Source organism: Eschrichtius robustus, chromosome 12 (genome assembly GCF_028021215.1).
Source record: "Eschrichtius robustus isolate mEscRob2 chromosome 12, mEscRob2.pri, whole genome shotgun sequence".
Taxonomy (NCBI): domain Eukaryota; kingdom Metazoa; phylum Chordata; class Mammalia; order Artiodactyla; family Eschrichtiidae; genus Eschrichtius; species Eschrichtius robustus.
The window spans coordinates 4,185,051-4,208,746 of record NC_090835.1 but is presented as its reverse complement, the minus strand read 5'-3'; the positions used below and the strand labels follow the sequence as shown (position 1 = coordinate 4,208,746).

The 23,696-nt window shown below is 47.7% G+C and overlaps 1 protein-coding gene across 2 annotated transcripts; it reads left to right on the top strand.

Annotated features, from left to right (window-relative positions):
* The first annotated feature begins 207 nt into the window (after positions 1-207).
* RBSN (rabenosyn, RAB effector) lies at positions 208-23,696 on the top strand. 2 transcript variants are annotated; one of them, XM_068558726.1, is made up of 12 exons: positions 208-401; positions 2,433-2,749; positions 6,749-6,889; positions 9,987-10,087; positions 11,000-11,045; positions 11,164-11,325; positions 13,630-13,871; positions 15,907-15,977; positions 18,637-18,723; positions 19,756-19,858; positions 21,547-21,651; positions 22,344-23,696. In XM_068558726.1, the coding sequence occupies exons 2-12, from the start codon at positions 2,602-2,604 to the stop codon at positions 23,490-23,492; spliced, it is 2,355 nt and encodes a 784-aa protein (XP_068414827.1). In that variant the 5' UTR covers positions 208-401; positions 2,433-2,601; the 3' UTR covers positions 23,493-23,696. The 2 variants fall into 2 exon arrangements, with proteins under 2 accessions (XP_068414827.1, XP_068414828.1); XM_068558727.1 differs by lacking the exons at positions 208-401; positions 2,433-2,749; positions 9,987-10,087 and having other exon boundaries at positions 6,806-6,889.

Here is a 23,696-nt window from a genome sequence, read left to right as displayed (position 1 = left end):
CACTGCGCACCTCGCTCAAGGAGCAAAAAAGCACGGGCTTCAGTTTTCCCATACTTAACAGTGGGGTGGAGAGCAAGGGGCGTAGTTCAACTTCGCTGGCGGAACTACCAGAGTCGTCAAAACGTCGCAAAATTACCCAGCCTCGCCTGGCCGGTTTTTCCTGCGCCTGCGCAGAATCCGCCGCTGGCCTGCGCTTGGGGAGTCCCTTTCGTCCCCTCGAAGACTCGGCGCTCCTCCGTGGTCCGTCTGCCTTTCTTTCGTTTTAGGCGTCGACGCAGGCGCGCCTGTCGAGCGCCGAGCAGTCGATGGAGATGGTGGCCGCGACCGCTTGAGGGGTCGTGGAGGCCCCAAGTTCGGGTCGGAGAACTGGACAGGCCTTCGCGGCTGTGGGACCGGGAAAGGTACACAGGGCTGGGCGTGCCTGCGGGGCTGGGCGCGGCTCTTGTCAGAAACCGGGCGGGCGGGCCGTGCGGGCGTGGGATCTGTGTGTGGTGGGTGTGACGTGCGTGGTGGGCGCTGGGGCTCTCGGGCCGCGCGTCTCGCTCGTGTGCCCGGGGTGTTTTTACTCTGTGGTTGCTTGGGGTTGTGTGAGCCCTGTAGCGTTATGCGGCTGGGGCAGCGGGGGGCTGTCTCCAAGGAGCGTTTTTTGGGTCTTCTGTGGAGGTTTAGGCGTTTGGGTTCGGGGTTTGTGTGGTGCCTATGTGAAGTTGTCGTGTGTGCTTTGTGGGGATGAGCCTTTTCACCCACCGCACTGTGGGTGCGGTGATGCGGCGCGTGCACGTCACGTTGAGTTACGTGGAGGGTGGTCGGGCGGCCGGGGGATGTGTGGTGGCTGCGGCGTGTGGCCGGCAGCACTCACGCTGGACGTGGAGTTGCAGGAGATGTGGGTTTTATTTGGACTTTGGACGTGATTTAGGGTGTGAGGGTCTCGCATATGTTGTGGACGTGGGGCCTGGCTTGGTGGTTTGTGGTGGGTATTTGGTTATATGATTGTAGGGTTCGTCCGTTCATTCATTTATTCACCCTTGGAGCGTTGTTGAGATTCTCGGTGGTTTGTACCGGGCACTGACCCGGGGGGTGTGGTGTTGGGAACGAGGACGTGGCTTGTGCTCTCAAACAGCTTACAGGCTGTCGGATTAAGTCGCTTTGTGTACCTGTGATTACAAATTGAGATAAATGCTATGAGGAGAGGTGCAGGGCTGCCCGATGGGAGAATGCGTCAAGCAAGACATTCTCGAGGAAGTGAGGGTGTCTTGAGATGCGGGGAGTGTGTGTTGGTAGCATGAGTGCGTGGGAAGGAAGGGGGCTCGGGTGAACCACTGGCTGGGAGGGGCCGGGAGCTGCTCTTTCAGCGACCGTCTGGAAAAGGGGCTGAGACCTGAATGTATATAGCCATTGGGCTTTTTAGCTAGAGGAAGAAAACAGGGACCTCGTGTTTCATTTGTTTATTTCCTGGGTCACTGCCACTCTTCAGCTTGGAGGGCTAGTCAGTTGCTCCTCCGTGGCCCTGTTAGCAGGTCCATCCACAGCTCAAAGCTGACGGTCATACATTCCCTCTCACTCTCTACTGTGGTTTGTGGCCTCAGGTCCTTGGGGAGAAATTTCTCTGCTTCCGTGGATTGGTTTTGTCTGCGTTTCCCTATGGCTGTGCATCTTTCTGAGGTGACATTGGAAGTGACTTTGCCGTGGCCGGATAAAGCTGAAAATGTAACTTATTAAGCCCTGAATTGTATAAGCATCAGCTTCTTTTATTTTTGAAGCAGTGAGAACGTTAGGCTTGCTGGTTTATAAAGTCTAGTAAGTTCATTGGAGAAAAAGTACCCTACAAACGTAAGACACAGAATAGATTTTTCTTTTTGATCACTAGGTTTCTAATGCTCCTCCTTAGACTGAAGCTGGGATTTTGTTTGATTTGGTTTGGTTTGATTTTTAGGGCAGGCGCTATCCCTTTTACATCAGTGCCTTTTTTTTTTTTTTTTTTCATCAGTGCCTTTTTGACAGAGGTGCAAGAGCTCCATATATGTAGTTGAATAAATGCTCAGGGTAAAGAGAGTCAAAAATTTGTGCTTGTTGATAACTATTTCAGACATTTACCCAGCGGCTAAAGTGGCATACAGATTATGCAGCTGGATCATTGGAATGAATGTTAGTGAATTGCCTTGGTATTGTGTTTACTGTTGAAGTTGTATTTTCCTTTCTTATCTTCAAGAATCTGTGCTTTCCCTTTCACTGAATTGCCATTGTCCAGTGATGTTCTCATATCTTAGAAAGTTTTGTGTTTTGGTCTGAGGATTCGAGAAAGCAGTTTGTGTTCTCAAACCTGCACTGAAAAATGTTAAGTACCCTTCCTGAACTGTGAAAAGAACAAGGAAAATTCTCAGTTGCTGCTAATTTGCCTGAATTGGTTTCCTCCCGCTTCTTTCCTTTCTTAGGACTCCTACTCCAGAGAGGATACCTCATCCAGGGCCGTGATGCCACTTCCCCATCACCTGTATGCTGCTTGGTTAAGCTAATGCTGCGGATCCCTTGTCTCTTGTGGAGGAATCAAGCTGGCTCTTGGCATGAAGACCCTGCCTTGCGGGGGTTGAGAGTGACACTGCCATGGCTTCTCTGGATGACCCAGGGGAAGTGAGGGAGGGCTTCCTCTGCCCTTTGTGCCTGAAGGACCTGCAGTCTTTCTATCAGCTGCAGTCACATTATGAGGAAGAGCACTCCGGGGAAGACCGCGATGTCAAAGGGCAAATTAAAAGTAAGAGGCAAGGATTTTCTGCGTATCTCATTCTGTCACTGGGAGCTTTAACTCGTGGGATGGTTTTCATCAGCTACCATGTTGCCACCGTAATATGATAAACAATAGGAAATTAATAATAATAATAGAGAACATATTTCTCGTGCTTTCCATGTGCCAGGCATTATTCAAAATCTTCCAGTGTATTAACTTCATTTAATTCTCACGATACCTATGTGACTATGAGCCCCATCTTACTGATGAGGATACCAGACACAGAGAGATTAGACACAGAGATAACTTGCCTGAAGCTGCAAAGTGAGTTAGAGCCCGGCTTTGAACCTAGTAAGTGTAATTACTGTTCTCTGCTGTCTCTTGCTAGAATGTTTGAATTACCTAACTGCCAGCCTAAGAGGGTTTGGGGTGGAATTCCTTTCCTTTGCTCTGTAAGTGGAGGCACATTGTACACCCAGTCACCTGTCACAAATTCAGGCCTTCCTGCCATCCTTACTTCTTCAACTAGACCTTGTCCTCTGCAGCACAGGAAAAGGAAGATTATGGTTGAAATATAAGGAGTTAAACCTAAAAAGTTAAAACTTGGTTTTTGAGCTTCCAAGGACCCTCAGGTCCTGGAGGGTTGCAGAAAGAATTTTTCAAAGTAATTTTTGCTATACAGATTATTCATTTCCCGGACTTTAGATTCTAACCCCTAAGTATGATGCTGGTGCTCTGGAATTCACTTTCCTAGTGATTCAGTTAATAGCTGGCCACATTTCTGAAGGCAATGAGATTAAAAAGGTCTATTGCTGTATTCACAATTCTTTGTTGGGTGGGAGAGAAAGGAATGGTCCATGTATTCCTAAGCGGACTCTGGCCTCCACACATGTGAGTCACATGCCCCTTGTAATCAAAGTCTCACTCCATGTCTCACTTTTCAGTTCCGAAAAAAAAGAGTTGTTGAAAGTATTAACATTTATAACTTCTGTCAAAAATATGACAAAGTCAAACATTTTCAAAATCCTGAAGGCTGCAATGGACTAGGTGGCTTCTGGCTATAGAGGCTGGAACAGAGTCATAACTCTGAGGAGACAAGAAAGAAAAAAAAAAAAGAGAAATGTATGTTCTTTCGCATACATTGTTATTTCATTTGACTCTCCCAACAACCCTGCAGGAAGGTGTTGGTCTCATTTTATAGAGAAAAAGTGAGGCTCAGAGATGTGGAGTGACTTATCCAAAGTCAGATAGGAATTGACAGAGGTAGGCCTTGACCCCATGTCTTCCATCACCTCTAAGCCTAATGCTGCTCTTTGCACATGGCATCACTGATGAGGTGAGGCCCTGTATTCCAGTCACAGCATGCACTACAGCTGGAAAACTAACAAACGAAGGAACTGATTGTCTAAGTGTCCTTTGGATAACTGAAGGGCCTCCGTGATTTTCAGTGAGCATCTAGTCTTAGTGCCAGCTCAACTGAGTCATATACCGTGATATCACTAAAACTTTGATGCCAGTGGGTGGAGAGGTTAGAGAATGTCCTCACATTCCTGTGATGACTGCCCTTGTATTAGGGGAAAAATGTGTAAGATTATCGAGGGAATAATAGATATAGGACCTTCTGCTGCTGACTGAAACGAAGTGAGGGTTGATCCTGAGCACTAGCTGGAGAGAGACCGGGAGTTATCAAATTTAGTTTCTCTTTTCTGTCAGTGTCTGTTTCTCTCTGCTTTTCTGTTTCTGCCTCCTTTGAGAGACAGTGAATTTCCTGCTGCTTTGGCTGTGAGGGGAAGACAGGCAAAATGAATAAGGCACCTAGATTTTAGTCCCCTTTTCTTTCATGTAGCTCATAATCACAAAACATTTGCAAGAAGTCAAGACTTGGGCTTTCTTTTCACTAATGAAAAGGAGAAACTTGGTACTGAGTTGAAGAAATGCTTTGGGCCGATCAAATACTGGAAACTACCTCTTCAGGTGGAGTTCTTTCCTCCTACCTCTGCTTCCTTTACTTGGCTTGATGTGGGCTCTTGTGAAACCTGGGACTGGAAATAACTCTCAAAGATGATGGTAGCTAAGGGGCCAGGTTGCAAGCACTAAAGCCTGCTTTTATTAGGAAGGGCATTTCTAATTCTCTATTTAGTGTCCGTTACAATGGAAGGCTGCAAGAAGGACCTTCTTTGGTTGGCTCAAGCTTTGGTTCTAACTCTAGCATAATCTCTTAAAACTAACCTCACCATCCCAGACGAGGGCAGGTTATGGGCTACTTTCTCTCCTAACTCACAGTATCTCACATCAGAGGGAAACTATTTATGTATATAGCCCATTGTCTTCCTGGTGCCTTCACTAGGCTTACTTTATAGCTACCTTCTGCTATAAAAAAGCCATCCAAACCTTTCAGGAAGGATTCAGTGTCTAGTCCATTTTGTGTCTAGGACATTTGCCTTATCTGAGATGCGTTTTTTTAAACAAAGCTTTTTCAGGACACAAGGGCTGTCAGTTGAATTTAACTTTCCTCATTCTCTCTGTTCCTCTTAATCAGCCTCTTTTTTAGGAAGCTTGAAATCTGGGAGACACTCTGGTGTTCATTAAGATTCTTATTCCATTTGTCTTGCTGGAATTTGGGAGGCAAGACCCAAGGCTAGGGAATGACTTACCGGGGGATAGACTCTACTATCCATAATGTCCTCGGGACTCCCCTGGTGGTGCAGTGTTTAAGAATCCGCCTGCCGGGGCTTCCCTGGTGGCGCAGTGGCTGAGAATCTGCCTGCTAATGCACGGGACACGGGTTCGAGCCCTGGTCTGGGAAGATCCCACATGCCGCGGAGCAACTAAGCCCGTGCGCCACAACTACTGAGCCTGCGCGTCTGGAGCCTGTGCTCCGCAACAAGAGAGGCCGCGATAGAGGCCCGCGCACCGCGATGAAGAATGGCCCCCGCTCGCCGCAACTAGAGGAAGCCCTCGCACAGAAACGAAGACCCAACACAGCCAAAAATAAATAAATAAATAAATAAAAATTAAAAAAAAAAAAAAAAAAAAAAGAATCCGCCTGCCAATGCAGGGGACACGGGTTCGAGCCCTGGTCCGGGAAGATCCCACATGCGGCGGAGCAACTAAGCCCGAGCGCCACAATTACTGAGCCTGAGCTCTAGAGCCTGCAAGCCACAACTACTGAGCCTGCGTGCCACAACTACTGAGCCTGCATGCCTAGAGCCGGTGCTCCGCAACAGGGGAAGCCACCACAATGAGAAGCCCACGCACCACAATGAAGAGTAGCCCTAGCTCGCCGCAACTAGAGAAAGCCTGAGCGCAGCAACGAAGACCCAACGCAGCCAAATAATTAATAAATAAATAAATAAATAAAAACATAATGTCCTCATATTCCTACTATTTAGCTCTCTCTCTTTACCTTTCGAGCTCTTGACTTGGCGTTTTTGTCCTCATAGAAGCACATAGTTCCTCTTGTCTACTTCCTTGGCCCCGAGCTGTTACAGTCCTTGAAATTCTCTAATTTTGTCTGAAATAGTCTCTTTTATCTTTTATGGCTCTAGGATTTTAGACTAGAGTTAATCATAATAATACTGCTGAAATCACAGTCTGCAGCTTTCTTATGGGACCCCAGACCCAAGAGTTCCCTTCCATACTACATATCTAAAGTACAGATCTTTGAATTCAAGAATCTCTACTTCAGAACCGATTTTCTGGTAGGGTTTGCTGATGTTCCTCAGCCTGCAGTTGAGTCTCTCCTTAACTTTATAATTGATTTAAGCAACAAGATCCCTGTAATGTATATGGGCTGGAGGATGGAATTGGACCAGTAAATGGATTGTGACAGTGATTCTAGAAGTTTTCCTCCTTCCCTCATATTACTTATGTCCTCAGAAAATGAAAGAACCCTGATACAGGGGAAGCCGTGAAATGCATTGGGACCCTGTTGATAGGTGAAATCTAAGTGCTCTTCCTATAGGACCTTGACTCTCTACTGGGTATTCTTCGTGGATTCATATGGTGTTTGTTCCATTTTTCAAGGTCTTGTCCAGAAGGCTAGGAAAGCAAAGAACAGGCTGTTGAAACGAGAAGGAGATGACCGAGCTGAATCAGGGACCCAAGGATATGAGTCTTTCAGCTATGGAGGGGTTGATCCTTACATGTGGGAACCCCAGGAGCTTGGTAAGAAATTCTTTTCATTCGTTCATTCATTCATTCATTCATTCAGCAAATGTTTATTGAACATCTATATGTTTTAAGAGTTAGCTGAAGAGACACCAGTAAATCAGAATGGTTGTAAGCTTCTGGACCTTGTGTTCTAGTGGGGGGAGAAAATGGACAAGAATGAGCTGGGCCTCTGCTTTGTGTTAGGCACTGCATTAAATTCTTTACATGTGAACTCTCATTTAATCCTTACTGAACTCCATGGGGACCTCCCAGGGTCAGACAGCTAGGAAACTGCAGAACTGGGGTAGGAATCCAGGTCTCTGACATCAGCCCAGGTGCAGTCCATTGACTGGGCTGTCTCTTCTTGTGTAGACATTGATTACCTGCCTACTGAGAAGCACTGGTTCATGCAACTTAATTTTCTGAAGCATGTAATTGTGGTATCACCTACTTACTTTCAAAATTACCATCTTTTCGGGATGATGAAAATGTTCTAAAATTTATTTTGGTGATGGTTGCACAACCCTGTCAATATACTAAAAGCCATTGAATTTGTATGCTTTAAATGGTGAATTGTATGTATTTGAATGATAACTCAGTAAAGCTTTTACCAAAAAGATCATGCCACATGGAGTTGAACTAGCTAATCTTACATGTCCTTTAACTGCTGAATGATAGTGATCATTAATATAGTATTTTCTATCCATGCGATGGGTAAATAATGATTCTGTCGTAGTAGTTTATTATACTTTGTTTTGTTTTTGGGCCGCTCTGCATGGCACGTGGGATCTTAGTTCCCCAACCAGGGATCGAACCCGCGCCCCCTGCATTGGAAGTGTGGAGTCTTAACCATTGGACTGCCAGGGAAGTCCCATAGTACTTTATTATACTTTGATACTCATTATCTTGTTCACCTTTCACAAAAGCCTTGTGAGGTAGAAAGGGTAGTGATGCTCATTCCATTTATAGATGAGAAAACAGGCTCTAAGAAGGGAAGTGATATTTACCCTGGGGTCAGCTACCAAATAGTGCTGCTGCAGGATGTGTCTTTTATTTTATTTTTTTAATAAATTTATTTATTTTATTTACTTTTATTTTTGGCTGTGTTGGGTCTTCGTTGCTGCACACAGGCTTTCTCTGGTTGCAGCGAGCAGGGCTACTCTTCCTTGTGGTGTGCGGGCTTCTCATTGCAGTGGCTTCTCTTGTTGTGGAGCACGGGTTCTAGGCGTGCGGGCTTCAGGAGATGTGGCACGTGGGCTCTAGAGCGCAGCCTCAGTAGTTGTGGCGTATGGGCTTAGTTGCTTCGCAGAATGTGGGATCTTCCCAGACCAGGGATCGAACCCATGTCCCCTGCCTTGGCAGGCAGATTCTTAACCACTGCACCACCAGGGAATCCCAGAATGTGTCTTTTTGGAAGAGGAAAGTCCTATAATTACACCATCCAATATGATAGCTACTAACTATATGTGGCTATTTAAATTTAAATAAATTAAAGTTAAATAAAATTAAAAGTCAGTTCCACAACCACACATTAGCCACATTTTAAGTGCTCAGTCTCCAGGTGTGGCTAGGGGCTACCATGTTGGAGAGTGGAAACATTTTATTTTCATTATGGCAGGAGAAAAATGGCTTAAAAATAAGACTATACGCATATATTTATTAGTTACATATGAAAGACAATTAGAAACATAAAGGAGACTTTTCAAGCATATGAATTATTAGCTTTTTGATAGCTTATTTCATGATTGCCAGTGTTAAATTATCAAGGTAATTTACTGATTAACTTGCCTGTTTCAGCAACTGAAGGAAGTCACAAATTACAAAAGGTCAAGTGAATGGCAAATTTTAAAATTAATATGTATTGTCACTCCTAAAAATTCAAAACTAAAATTTAATTAGGTGTTAAAGTTGATTAGGGAAGAAGAAAAGCATGGATGGTTAAGAGTGTAGCGTAAAGATCTAGATATGGTAAAGCAGCGGTCCCCAACCTTTTTGGCACCAGGGACCGGTTTCGAGGAAGACAGTTTTTCCACAGACAGGGGTGGAGGGTGGATGGTTCAGGCGGTAATGCGGGCGATGGGAGGGATGGTGCAGGTGGTAGTGCGGGCGGTGGGGAGCGATGGGGAGCTGCAGATGAAGCTTTGCTCGCTCCCTTGCCTTCCACTCACCTCCTGCTGTGTGGCATGGGTTGGGGACCCCTGTGGTAAAGTACCTAAATGAATAGGCCATCATTGGGTGGAAGAAATGAACTGAGTGCTGGGAGGGTTGGGGAGCAGGGCCGGCTTTCAGAAGAGGTGAGATTGAGCAGGTTATATTTCAGGTGAACTGAGACAACAGGCTACTTGGTTCCATTTGTGTGAGGAGGTTTGTCCTGGGTCTTGGCTGCTGGACTGAGAAGTTACCAGTTTAACTAGCCCCCTCCAAGGGCATCTATTAGCGTTTACATTTTGAGAAGGATTGTTTTTATTCTGATGAAAAACCATATTGTACCAGCCTTGAAAAGTACAGAAAAGTATGAGATGTTTAAAAATCACCCATAACGTTACTGCCTTTTTATTTAACAAAAATTCATGTGCCAGGCAGTATTCTAAGGATTTTATAAATTTTAATTTCTTTAGTCCTGATAACAGCCCTGTGGAGTAGGTACTACTGTTTTCCCCATGTTATAGCTGAGTACTTCAAGTTACAGAGAGGTTAGGAACTTGTCCAAGGTCACACAGTGTGTGGCAGAATTGAAACTTGAGCACAGGCTGGCTCCAGAGTTCAACCTCTGTCCTTAAGGTCTTTCCTATCATACTTTGTGGCCCCAAGGTGACCATAGTTAACATTTTAGCAAATTTCCTTCCATTTGCTTTTCTAGTTTTTTAATTTTTAGTAAGACTCTAATGGACTTCCCTGGCGGTCCAGTGGTTAAGACTCCACGCTCCCAACGTAGGGGGCCCAGGTTCAATCCCTGGTTGGGGAACTAAGATCCCACATGCTGCACGGTGCGGCCGATAGATAGATAAATAAATAGATAAATATAATACAATCCTAGAATGTTTGAAATTCAAGGTAGAGAGGCTCCCTCAGGGAAACGACAAGTCGTTTATGTCACCACCTCCCCTCCTAGGTGCTGTGAGAAGCCATCTTTCCAACTTCAAAAAACACCGAGCTGCCAGAATTGACCACTATGTCGTTGAAGTCAATAAATTAATAATCAGGTTAGAGAAGGTAAATTCTTTTGTTTTAAAACACTTTTTTTCTGCAAGTATAAATTTTCTGGGGGGAGAATTACATTTCTGTAGCATGTGTCTTGTATATTGTGTATGTCCCATGCTGGCAAGGAAGCGCCCTACCTAGAGCTGTGCTGAGGACGTGGTGGATGGTTCCAGCCTGGGCTGGCTTTACTGAAGGTAGTGGCCCAGGTTGATGACTGGCCACATATCCGGCTTCCCTTTTACTTCCTATGAAGCCCACTTGGCTGCTGGACAGCCTTTCTGCCTTTAGATCCTTTCCTCGTTTGGGTGTCCCAGGGACAATCACGCAGTGAGGCATAGTGTGTGATACCATGTGATGGCAAACAGAGAGGCTAGTAACCAGGCGTGAGAGGAGTACCCTGCCAGGGCCACTGTGCAGTGTGGGAGCCTCTCGTCCTGTGGTTGGTTTAAGAGTGTGTCTTCAATCCCACGATTGCTGTTTACTTTAACCCTGGAAATGCTTGTTGTGTATAAGCTGGGTTGTGTGGTGGGCATGGCAGCAACCACACGGGTTCAGTTCTTTATGTGTACTTCGTAGGGCAGAAATATGTGACCACTTTCATTGTCCAGGAGGACTGTGGCGAATCGGGGGGTTCCCATTGCTTTCAGTAGCCACCCCACCGTGTCCTTGCCTACCCCTGGTTATTGCTTAAGCGGGTAACTGACAATAAAGAGATTGGAATGGGTCATGCGAAGGGAGGTACCTTCTGGATGCAAAGCTAATACTCTATCCCCCATAAAGTTGTTTTTGTGACATTTTGGGGTTGGAGACGACAGATAAGACTTGAGCAATGCTGGTGTGCTCATTCCCACTTGATGCCTCTGCCTGTAGAAAGTGTATACACCACCAGATTAATTCTTTCTGGCACTTTTTTCTCCTTGTCAGCTCACTGCATTTGACAGAACAAATACTGAGTCTGCGAAGATCCGAGGTAACTCTAGAACTTTGCTCACATTCCTTCTAGTCTTTATCTTTCTTCTTGACCAGATCTCCTTTTTAAAATGGCCTACATTTATGTTTGTTTGGTTTTTGTTTTGTTCTTCCCAAAGCAATAGAAAAGTCCGTGGTGCCTTGGGTCAACGACCAGGATGTCCCCTTCTGTCCAGACTGTGGGAATAAGTTCAGCATCCGCAACCGCCGCCACCACTGCCGCCTCTGTGGGTCTATTATGTGCAAGAAGTGTATGGAGCTCATCAGCCTTCCCTTGGCAAGTAGGTGATGGGGAGGCAGGCCCTGGACCCTGATCTCCTTTTGAGACTAACTTGTTTACTAATTACCACTGGGTGATTTGGGGGACATTTTTTAAAAATTAATGGCCCATGGGATCTTCATTCATTTACTTGTTTATTCCTTGAAGCCCATTACAGCCTACGCCCTGTGTTAGGGACCCGTGATTCAGTGGTCTGTAACAGAGGTTGGCAGACTTTTCCCATAAAAGATCAGGTAGTAAATATTTCAGGCTTTGTGGGCCACATACGGTCTCTGTCACATTTCTTCTTCTGTTTTAAACAACCTTTTTGAAGTGTAAAAACCATATGTAGCTTGAGGGCCATACAAAAACAGCCTGGACTTGGCTTGCAGGTTGTTGTTTGCCCACGTCTGGTCTATAAGCATCATCCATTCCTTCAGGGAGTCCAGCATCCAACAGGGGAGACACACTCACGAACAAGTGCTTTATAAAGAGACAGGTATGATGAGAGAAGTTGTGTCAGGCATGTGGGAGAGTTGACAGAATCTTTTTTTTTAATAAATTTATTTATTTATTTATTTATTTATTTATTTATTTTTGGCTGTGTTGGGTCTTCATTGGTGCTAGCGGGCTTTCTCCAATTGCGGCGAGCGGGGGCTACTCTTCGTTGTGGTGCACAGGCTTTTCATTGTGGTGGCTTCTCTTGTTAGGGAGCATGGGCTCTAGGCGCGTGGGCTTCAGTAGTTGTGGTGAGCGGGCTCAGTAGTTGTGGTGAGCGGGCTCTAGAGCACAGGCTCAGTAGTGGTGGCGCACGGGCTTAGTTGCTCCGCGGCATGTGGGATCTTCCCGGACCGGGACTCGAACCCGTATCCCCTGCATTGGCAGGTGGATTCTTAACCACTGCGCCACCAGGGAAGTCCCGAGTTGATGGAATCTTTGTCAGCTCTGCTTGAAGTGGCAGGTGAGGCTTTGAGAGGAGACTGTAGGAGATGGTCTTGAAAAATGAGCAATGGGCTAGTCCTTTCCTTTGAGCAAAGAGTCACAGACAGCTCACTGTCATATAGAATAGGCTGTAATGTCGTAATATGAGAGCCACTGAGCGCTGCTGAGGCCGCTGCAGAGGCCGGAGAAGAGGGAGAGTGTGGGTGCTCAGGGTCGGGAGGTGACGTTTGAGAGGAGCCTTGAAACACAACTGGGACTGCAGAGAGGTGGGGCAGGCAGGCATCCTGGGGAGAGTGAAGAGCTGGTGCACAGGCGTGGGATGTGGAAAGGCCCGGGGAAGGTTAGTAGATGAGCAGGTACAGTAGTTGGGGGTGTGAAACACTGCTTGAGAATGTGGGAATGAGGCTGTAAATGTTAGGTGGAACCCAGTGGTCCCAATGGTCCAGAACTTTGAATCTCAGCTGGTTAAAGGTTGCTAAAGATGATCTCATGGGGTTTTGGCTAATTCTGGGACTTTTGGGGTGATTTTGCAACCCTGGAGAGTTCTGCTGACTCTGCATGTACTGTTGGCTGCAGGATGTCTGGATAACATGGGACAGAAGCAGATGCTTCCTCTGTCGAGCTCTGATGTCCAGCAGGCTCGCATTACCTTGATACTTCCCCTTTCTCCCTGAGGCGACTCCCTGTCTTACCTGAGACTTTATAAACTATGTTTTGGGGACACTCTTCACCGTCCTTCTTTTGGGCTAATTAACTGACATTTACTGGGCAGCTGCTATGAGGTGGCCCTGTTGGAAAAAATATAGGGGTGCAGCTATGAATAGGACAGTTTCTACCCTCAGAATCACAGATTCCTAGGGCAGCTCTGGGGTGTACATAGAGCTATCACTACAGGGAAAAGTGGGAAGTGCTCCACGAGGGGCGACGTGGTAGGAACTGATAGAAAGGCAGATTGTTTTTGCCTCAGGGAATTGGGGGGGGGCTTCCGGGAGGATGTGCCATTTGAGCTGAGCTTTGGAAGGGATAGGAGTCTGGCGTTTGGGCGTGGGGGAAGGCTGTGGAGGATAGTCCAGGGAGAGCCTGGGTTGTGTCTGAGGCACGGGGCAGATGGAGCAGGGCAGTAGGTGGTAAGGCCAGGTTAGGGGTGGGCTTCCGAGCCTCGAAGACAGACTGTCCTAGGCTGCCTGGCTCTTCGCCGGCTGCACTGGGTGTCCATCCCACCTCAGAGCCTGAGCCCGGGAAGGCAGGGGTGTGGGTGCTTCTCGCCTGTGGGCAGAGCCTGCTCTCGTGCCACGCCCACCGTTGGACTCCACTGCTGTCGTGGCTGGTGGGGTGATTGGAGGCTGCGGGCTCACTGCTGCCTGTCCTGTGTTGTGCTTTACAGACAAGCTCACCAGTGCCAGCAAGGACTCCCTGAGCACTCATACCAGCCCCAGCCAGTCACCCAACAGTGTCCACGGCTCCCGCCGGGCCAGTATCAGCAGCGTGAGCAGCGTGAGCTCTGTCCTGGACGAGAAGGATGACGACCGGATCCGCTGCTGTACACACTGCAAGGACACACTACTCAAGAGAGAGCAGCAGATCGACGAGAAGGAGCACACCCCTGACATCGTGAAGCTCTACGAGGTGATTCGTGTGTGGTCTTGAGTCTGATTAGAGAGATTTGGCTGTTGCTTATATACGTGCCTGCAGATTTTGGAGAATGCTTTGGGAAGTCATTCTTTTGAATCATTTTTAGTTTCTGCCAAAGGGCACTAGCTAGGGCCCTGGGTGAGTCGCAGAGTCACTGGGTATGTTGCAACAAGCTTGTTCCCTCGCCCTTCCATGCCCACTTGACAGCGGGGGTGGTTAGGGGCTTCCGTGGCCCAGGGGCAAGAGGAGGAAGGGTGGTTGCCATGCGGTGTGGACAAGTTCTGTGGGTGGGCAGGAGCTGGAGCTGGTGGTGAAGAGTGGGCTGGAAGAGACCTGCCACGCTCACTTGGGAGTTTGAGAAACTGCCCAGAGGCTTAGAGCTTCCTCTTTTAAGTCTATTCAGATGCCTCAGCTCTCATTACCACCAGCAACCCTGGAATGCCTTCAGTAGGTGCTGCTTTAAAGGAGCAGAGTATGGTGCCAGAAGCTGGGATTTAGAGTCAGACTGGGTGTGAGCCTGGCTCGGCCTCCTAATGGCCAGGTGAGGCCTGCAAGATGAGAAGGATGAGCCAGGTGGGGGTTGGGCAGGGAGGTGGTAGGAAACGGGGAGGAGGAAACCAGCCCGGGCTTCGGAAGCAGTTTGTGCAAAACTGAACAGTGGAGGGGTGTGGTCTTTTTTTTTTTTTTTAATAGATTTTATTTATTTATTTATTTATTTTTGGCTGTGTTGGGCTTCATTGCTGCGCGTGGGCTTTCTCTAGTTGTGGCGAGCAGGGGCTACTCTTCATTGTGGTGCGCGGGCTTCTCATTGCGGTGGCTTCTCTTGTTGCGGAGCACGGGCTCTCGGCGTGCGGTCTTCAGTACTTGTGGCACGTGAGCTTCAGTAGTTGTAGCACGTGGGCTTCAGTAGTTGTGGCTCGCAGGCTCTAGAGCGCAGCCTCAGTAGTTGCGGCGCACGGGCTTAGTTGCTCCGCGGCATGTGGGATCTTCCCGGGCCAGGGCTCGAACCCGTGTCCCCTGCCTTGGCAGGCGGATTCTTAACCACTGCGCCACCAGGGAAGCCCCAAGGAGGGATGTGTTTTTGTCTGATGATCACTGAATGGTCACGGGTAGCAGTTCTGCAGGTCAGAGTGGCTGTATTTCTGAAACCACCGTGAAAATACTCAGGATACTAGAAATGGTGTTAATTAAACCCTTGCTGAGCTGCAGATGTAGCCATTGGCCGTCCTTTATGTGGAGTTCACGATCTGATAACTCATTTTTGTAAATAGCTGCCGTGCTTTTGGCTTCCTTCTTTTTTGAAGTGCGCCCTGGCAGTACCTTGTGCTGGGATCTGGCGTCACCTGGCAGATAAAGGACATAGCAACTAATTTCTTTTCTCTACCTTGGTTAACTCAGATGACTTGTGTCCTGGAAGGCGTTGCTCCTCTCAGAAACATCCGGTCAAAAGTTCACCCTTGGGCTTCCCTGGTGGCGCAGTGGTTAAGAATCCGCCTGCCAATGCAGGGGACACGGGTTCGAGCCCTGGTCCGGGAAGATCCCACATGCCACGGAGCAAGTAAGCCCGTGCTCCACAACTACTGAGCCTGTGCTCTAGAGCCCGTGAGCCACAACTACTGAAGCCCATGCGCCTAGAGCCTGTGCTCCTCAACAAGAGAAGCCACCGCAATGAGAAGCCCGCGCACCGCAACGAAGAGTAGCCTCCGCTCGCCGCAACTAGAGAAAGCCCGCGCACAGCAACAAAGACCCAACGCAGCCAAAAATAAATAAATAAATGTATTAAAAAAAAAAAAAAAAAAAGTTCACCCTTGCTTTCTTTCCTTCCTGCAAGGTTTTCTTGTAGAGTAGGTCTAAATCAGGAAATTGATAACAAGAAACAAAACAAAACAGAACTAAAAACCACTCTCTGCACTTTTTGCATTTTATAAAACTGCACATTTTAAATACATCTCTGTTGATTCAGCATAACCTCTGGGTAGGCTTTTCTGTACCTTGAGAGCACAACTCATCTCTTCTTTTTTGTTCTTAGAAATTACGACTTTGCATGGAGAAAGTTGACCAAAAAGCTCCTGAATACATCAGGATGGCAGCATCATTAAAGTAAGCTATTCCTCTCTGTTTTACTAATTTAGTGGTGACTGTTTTCTGGCATTTTAGGTCAATTCTTTAGTAGGTGAAAATGAAATTCCTAACTCTGCCCAGGCTTTTCTTCTGCCACCGACTGCAGAGAATCTTCGTCATATCTGTATTTCTTTGGGGTGCATGTTACAGTCCTGTGTAGTCATGTTCAGTCATGTGACCCCAGCTTTTCTGATTGAGCGGGTTTAGGAAGGGCCTTGGATGATAAGCACCACTGCCAAGTGCAGCATCCGGAGGTGGGCAAGGGCACTGTGCCTCATGCTTGTGCCTGGGTCGATGCCACTTCAGGGTGACGTTGAGGTGTCAGGGCTGAGAGCAGACATTTCCTTTAGGTCAGGGGTTGGCAGACTTCGGCCCTCGGGCCTCATCTAGTGTGCCGTCTCTTCTTTTAAAATTAAGATTTAATTCACACACCGTAAAATTTACCCTTTTAAAGTGTACAGTTCAGTGGTTTTGGTACAACCATCACGTCACATTTAGTACAACATTCACAAAATTGTATGCCCGTCACCACTGTCTTAATTCTGAAACACTTTCATCATCCTAGTAAGAAACCCCATACCCATTAGTAGTCACTGCTCCTTCTCCCTTTCTCTGGAAACCACTAGTCTGCTTTCTGTCTATGGATTTGCCTAGTTTGGATATTTCATTTAAATAGAATCATAGATATATGATCTTTTGTGTCTTGCTTTTTTCACAATGTAAAGTTTTCGAGATTCATCCCTGTTGTAGCATGGTTCAGTGCATCATTCCTTTTGTATGAAGGCACTGTGTGGGTAGACCACATTTTGTTTATCCATTAGTCCCATGGTGAACATTTGGGTTTTTCCACTTTTGGCTATTGGGAATAATGCTTCTATGAATATTCATGTATAGGTGTTTTGTGGACATATATTTTTATTTCTCTTGGGTATATACCTAGGAGTGGAGTTCTTGGGTCATATGGTAACTCTGTGTTTAACTTTTTGAGGAATTTCCAGACAGTTTTCCAAAATGACTGCACCATTTTACATTCCCATCAGCAGTGTATGAGACCTTCAATTTCTCCACATTCTTGCCCACACTTATTACTGCCACTTGTTTTTTATAAATAAAATGTTATTGGGACACAGCCATGCCCGTTTGTTTGATTACTGTAGCTGATTTTGCACTACAGCAGCAGAGTTGAATAGTTGCAACAGAGACTGTATGGGCCTCCGTAGCCGGGGGGAGCTACCATTGCTGAGCATGCTTCCAGGTGTCTAACTCTTACACCTCCAAAGACCAGTTCTGCAGTGCTTTAAGTAAGTGCCTTTCAGTCTGTCACTCATTCACTCAGTGGATATTTATCAAGCACGAGTTATGTGCCAAGTGCTGTTCTGGGTGCTGGGGCTGCAGCAATGGACTGTGAAGACAGCTTCATTATCATGGGAGTGCAGACCGTAACCAAGTGAACAAGTAACGCACATGATAATAATGCCAGGCATGATAGGTGCTCCGAGGAGAATACAGTTGGTTGATGTGACTGAGACCAGGGCAGTGATTTCAGATTTGGGCCAACCCTGTTATTTTCCACATGACTTGGCGTTATCAAGACAAAGTGCAAGTCTTCTTAGTTCTGATCTGATGTTCTTTTTGCAAACTGTGCAGTTAGAGATGATGAAACGACTTTACTGAATCTGCAGATTACAGCACACACCAAGATTTTTCCAGCTAGGGCTGCCTTATAGATGGAAAACAGGTAAACACAGCAGTTCTTTCTGCTTATTTAACTTAAATAGCTGCTGCCTCAGGAAGGGAGTTGAGTGGCCATTGCTGAGGCTGGATTAATAGCTTGGAGATCATTTGAAATGTTTCTCTTCACAGTAAACATTGTTTAAGCTTGTCCCATGTGCTAGTTACTAGGGGTATAAAAATGAAAAGCCATAATCACTGCACTTGGAGTTCAGCAGTCTGGTGGGAATGGCAGACTTGTAAAGGAACAATTCTAAGACCACATGATAACTGTTGCTGTTCCTCTGAGACTGGGGTTAAGCCACCTCTGGCCTTCCCTGATGTCCCCTCCTCCATCCTGGGCAGAGTTACTCCCTCTCACCTCCTTTCTTGAGTTGGAGTCCAAGTGTTTTTCTCACACAGGGAGCAGTTGTGCGTGAGAACCAGGAGCATGGGGCAACTGACACAGTGCCACACAGGCCATGGCTTGGATTCCTTGGTCAGCTTTCCTATCATTCCTCCGCTCCGTGGGTAGTCTTTGAGTGAGAAAAGAAAGTTCCTTCTCCTCTTATGTGGTCTAACCAAGTCATTTAGTAAACCACTTCATCCGTCTTACTAGATGCACTGAAATTGTTCAGGGAAAGTAGGCTGAAGTAGATTCAGTCACATTTATTTTGGCAATGAGCTTAGGAGCTGGTTCTCAAAGACCTTGGCACTAGTGTGTCCCTATGGTGTCTGCAAATTAAAAGCAGTTTCTAGTTGATTAGCACTTATATTTTGAAAAGGAATGAGCACTGCAATATATACAAGAGTCTGAAATGCCATTTGGAGAGAATTAACTGTCTACCCCTCTGTGAGTCCTTTCACACCACACTGTCCATTCAGTGCGATGACACTTAGATCAAACATCTCTGTGATTTCTCCCTAGTGCTGGAGAGACAACCTACAGTCTGGAACATGCCAATGACCTTAGAGTGGAAGTGCAGAAAGTGTATGAGCTAATAGACGCTTTAAGGTAAGGTCTGTTAGGTGATGTCTTACGTGCTGCCTTGAGTGGAGGAGGTGCTGTGTTAATGAGTGGTGGGCGGCCAGCAGACCTGAGCTTACCCAGTCCTGGTGATAGTGGGAGTGTGTGAGGAGGAGGCTGAGGGAGTTGCCAGCTCTGGCGCTCAGTGCATCTCAGTAACTTTCGGTTAAGGATTTCTACTGTTCATTATTATGAAAGGAATAGGAGCTGATTGACACCAGCTGTGTGCCAGTCACTGACTACTTCCACACAGAGTAGCTCCTTTATCATACCACAGTTACCCTGTGTGGTAGAGATTAACATCCCCATTTTATAGGTGAGAGAATGCACCACAGCTAGAAGAAGTGCTGGAGCCCAGATGGAAACCCAGATTCTTTTCTTCAAGTTGGCTGCTGCCTTGTTTTTTTTTGGCCGCGCTGTGCAGCTTGTGGGATCTTAGTTCCCTGACCAGGGATCGGACCCAGGCCCATGGCAGTGAAAGCGCCGAGTCTTAACCACTGGACCACCAGGGGAGTCCCAGTCGCTGCTTTTTAAATGTGGATTGGCTGTTGGGGTTACATCAGCCCTTTGCAGCATAGGAAGTACTGTGACTCAGAACAGAGATGCGGAACCCTTGTCCATCCGTACGTGCAGGACTAGCTACATGGTTTTAGGGTCTGTTGCAAAATGAAAATTCAGGTCCCTTGTTCAAAATTAAGGATTGTAAGACAGTGATAGCAGAATATGAAACCAAGCACAGGGCCCTTCTGCTGTGCTGGTCACTCACCCACGACGCTGGCCCTGCACCAGTGGTCAGCGCCTCGATGGCTGAGTGTTTGTCGTTCACCCTGTGCTTGTTTGGGGCCTTGGGTACAGCCAGAGGGTAAGAAATGGGCTTTGCCTGCAAGGACATTTCAGTGGAGTCTCTAACCCATTTCTCTACACATGTTGCTGGCATGCAAGCCTGGTGACTCGGGACTTTTCACCCATGTTTCTGAGGCTGGCAGTGCCTGTTACAGTGATGTGTTTGTTCCAATTCAGTAAGAAGATCTTAACCTTAGACTTGAAGCAGGACCCTCCGCCACATCCAAACACTTTACGGCTGCAGAGGATGATCAGATACTCAGCTACGCTTTTTGTGCAGGTAAAGCCATCCTGGGGTGGCAGAAACACCACACTCGCCTCCCCTGCTCTTCTACCACTCTGAAGGCAGACTGGGCCAATGGCTTGTTTATTTTCTGTTTGTACATTTATTACTTTTTAAGATTATAAATGTGTCAGCCACATCTAGAGAAAAATCTGGATGTCAAAGAAAAGTAAATATTCCTTTTAGTCCTATGTCCTTAACACCATCCTGCCTCATTCTGATGTATTTTCTTTTTTATTCCATTTGCAGTGGTTATATAAAGTAGTTATATATGCTACTTATAGTAACTTATAGTTATATAAGTAGCATATTTGCAAGTTTAGGCCTTCTTGTTGCTGAATTTTATATCATAAGCACTTTTTTTTTTGGCGGCGCCACACGGCATGCAAGATTTCTAGTTCCCCGACCAGGGATCGAACCCATGCCCTCCGCAGTGGAAACACTGAGTCTTAACGACTGGAGTGCCAGGGAAGTCCCATAAGAACTTTTTTTTTTTAAATTTATTTTTGGCTGTGTTGGGTCTTCGTTTCTTTGCGAGGGCTTTCTCTAGTTGCGGCGAGCGGGGGCCACTCTTCATCGTGGTGCGCGGGCCTCTCCCTGTCGCGCGGTCCCTGTGTGTGCGGCCTCTCTTGTTGCGGAGCACAAGCACAAGCGCAGGCTCAGTAGTTGTGGCTCACGGGCCTGGTTGCTCCGCGGCATGTGGGATCTTCCCAGACCAGGGCTCGAACCCGTGTCCCCTGCATTGGCAGGCAGATTCTCAACCACTGCACCACCAGGGAAGCCCCCATAAGAACTTTTTTATGCAGTCCTCAAACAGCTCTTGTTTGAATGACTACAGAATAGTGCTCTGTGTACACCATCCTTTAACTATTCCCCATTCACTGGGCATTTGATAGATTCCCATTTTTTGCTGTTGAGGATTGCCTGATGGACATACTTGCACATAGCATTTCCTCCTTGGGATAAGCTCCTACGGGACTCTTCCTGGGCCATTGGTTTGGAGGAAACAGGTGATTATTCAAGGGCACACTAGACCTAGGTGGTTGGATCTAAGTTGTTTCTACGTCAGAAAGCCCTTGTGAGAGTCACAGCCAATCCCCTGTGGGGCTCCTGACAGAGATCTAAGCGTCCTGTTGGGTTAGTTTCCCAACATCGTCATGCAGAGAATGAGGCCCTTCCTGCTTTTGATTAGTGGCTGTATTCCACAGTCGTTTGATGAGTGCCTGCTGAGTCCCAGGCAGTGTTCTAGGTGCTGGGTATCCTGCCATGAGTAAAGACAGACATTCGTGTTCTCATAAAGCTTGTATTCTAGAGAGGGGAATAGATAAGAAACAACTAAAAAATATAGCTTAAGAGGGTGGAGAGTGCTGTGGAGAAACGTAAAGAGCGTGGGGTTGGGGCTCGGATGGAGGCTTACGGATGTAGACAGGGAGGGCAGGAAAAGGCCCCACTGAGAGGGCAAATAACTGGGATGTCTGGTGTTGATCATTTCATCAGGAAAAGACTGGCCCGTTTGAAAGTTGGCTCTGGTCTGATTTCAGCATTAGGTCCTTCCCTGCTCTGCTCATTAACGTGACTGTCCAAGAGTGGGGTGGCTTAGCTTAAGTGGGCTCTCACTAGAGGGCTTCAGGTTCACTTTTTTCCTAAAAGGGTTTAAGTGTAAAATTGCCTGTGACCCCCTACAGGAAAAGTTGCTTGGTTTGATGTCACTGCCAACCAAAGAACAGTTTGAGGAACTGAAAAAGAAAAGGAAGCAGGAAGTGGAGAGGAAGAAGATCCTGGAGAGACGGGTGAGTGAAGCTCAGGGATGCTGGCATCTGGCTTCTTCCCTGCGGCTCCCTTGAGCTCAGAGGCCTCCTCAGGCTCCCAGGAGGTCCTGTGAGGTTGTCGTTAAGTCAGAACCTCTCATTCTCTCTAGTTTGCGTTCTCCTTCTGTTCTGTTTCTGGCCTCTCTCATCTTCAGAGGTCAGAGTAATTATTTTTCTCTCCAGGTCCTATTTTTCTTTCAGAGGTTCTACTGATTTTCTTCTGTCCAGAATACCATAGAGACTGGCAATCCTCCCCCTGGTACAGGCTGCAGAGGACCCAGACACCAGGGAGTTCTTTGTAGAACACTTTGGAATATGCAATATTAAACAGAATAATATGTGTATTTAAGATTGTGTGAGGATCTAGTGTAGATGAGTGGTAATAGACCTCAGAGATTTAAGACAAGTGCATGGCCAGTGAATCTAAGATTGAGAAAAAGCTTATCCCTTAACTTACTGTTATTTGTTATTTTAATTTTGAAAATCAGGGTTTGTCCCTCCTTCCCTTCTGATAAAAAAGCCTGATTTGATTTTAGCAGTTGGATATCGTAGTCCTGAGGTGGAGAATTGGAGTCTCACTGACACAGGGGTAGCGGGACCGCAGAGGGTGGCTGGCTGTGTGGCTGTTAGCCTGGTGACCGTGTTTCTTCTCTTTGGCTTTGGTGTCTCCCCAGGCTGCCCTGGAATCCCAGCGAAGGCTTGAGGAAAGGCGCAGTGACCTGGTGTCTCATGCGACCAACGGGGAGGTGGTGTCCCTTCGCAGGGGCCCTGCCCCGTTGAGAAAGGCTGAGGGCTGGCTCCCGCTCTCAGGAGGTCAGGGGCAGATCGAAGACTCGGACCCACTCCTCCAACAGATCCACAACATCACATCCTTTATCAGGCAGGCTAAGGCCGCGGGCCGGATGGATGAAGTGCGTACGCTGCAGGAGAACCTGCGCCAGCTGCAGGACGAGTATGACCAGCAGCAGACAGAGAAGGCCATTGAGCTGTCCCGGAGGCAGGCCGAGGAGGAGGACCTGCAGCGGGAACAGCTACAGATGCTGAGGGAACGGGAGCGGGAACGAGAACGGGAGCAGTTCCAGGCGGCATCTCTGCACACGCGGACTCGGTCCCTGGACTTCCGAGAAATCAGGCCTTTTCAGCTGGAGCCAGGCAGAGAGCCCCGCGACCACCGTGCTCATGCCCTGGATCTGGGCTGTTCCCCAGCTCAGAGCAGTGCAGCACCCAAGACCCCTTCACCCAGCTCGGCTCTCGAGCCCATCAGAGTGTGGTCTGGGCCCCCAGCCCTTGACCAGGAATTCTTCCCCCAGAGCACCACGTCGCAGCACAATGAGGTGCCCTCCCTAAATCCCTTTGATGAGGAAGACCTCTCCAGCCCTGCAGCAGAGGGCACGGCTAGCCCTCCTGCTGCAGAGCCTTCCCTCGGCCCTCCAGCCTGTGTCCTCAAGGAGTACAATCCTTTTGAGGAAGAGGAGGAAGAGGAGGCAGTGGCAGGGAATCCCTTCACTAGCCCAGACAGCCCAGCCCCCAGTCCCTTTGACGAGGAAGATGGGCATCCCCATCAGAGACCCTCAGGCCCTCCTGTTCCTGGCAACCCCTTCGAGGAGGCGCCCTGTACTAACCCCTTCGAGGTGGACAGTGAGAGCGGGCAGGAGGGCGAGGAGCCCATAGAGGAGGAGCTCCTCCTCCAGCAGATCGACAACATCAAGGCGTACATCTTCGATGCCAAGCAGTGCGGCCGCCTGGACGAGGTGGAGGTGCTGACGGAGAACCTGAGGGAGCTGAAGCACACCCTGGCCAAACAGAAGGGGGGCGCCGACTGACCGTGGTGGGCAGGGCGCCTCTGGGGCCTGGCAGGAGCCAGGGGAGCAGGAGGGAGGGCTGGTGGGGTTGATGGAGAAGGAGGAAGGGTGAGATTTAAGCTGCACGCAGGTTAGGGGGGGGAGGAATCTGCTGTTTCGTGCTGTGCACTTGGAACTTTTTCCATGATAGTTGAATAATAAAATGGGAACTAGAACAGGAAGAAT

Excerpts from the sequence above, each read along its gene's own strand:
- RBSN (XM_068558726.1), top strand. The coding sequence starts at position 2,602 with ATGGCTTCTCTGGATGACCCAGGGGAAGTGAGGGAGGGCTTCCTCTGC. Across the intron at positions 11,326-13,629 it reads CATCAGCCTTCCCTTGGCAA|ACAAGCTCACCAGTGCCAGC; the intron begins GTAGGTGATGGG and ends TGTGCTTTACAG. Across the intron at positions 21,652-22,343 it reads AGAAGATCCTGGAGAGACGG|GCTGCCCTGGAATCCCAGCG; the intron begins GTGAGTGAAGCT and ends GTGTCTCCCCAG.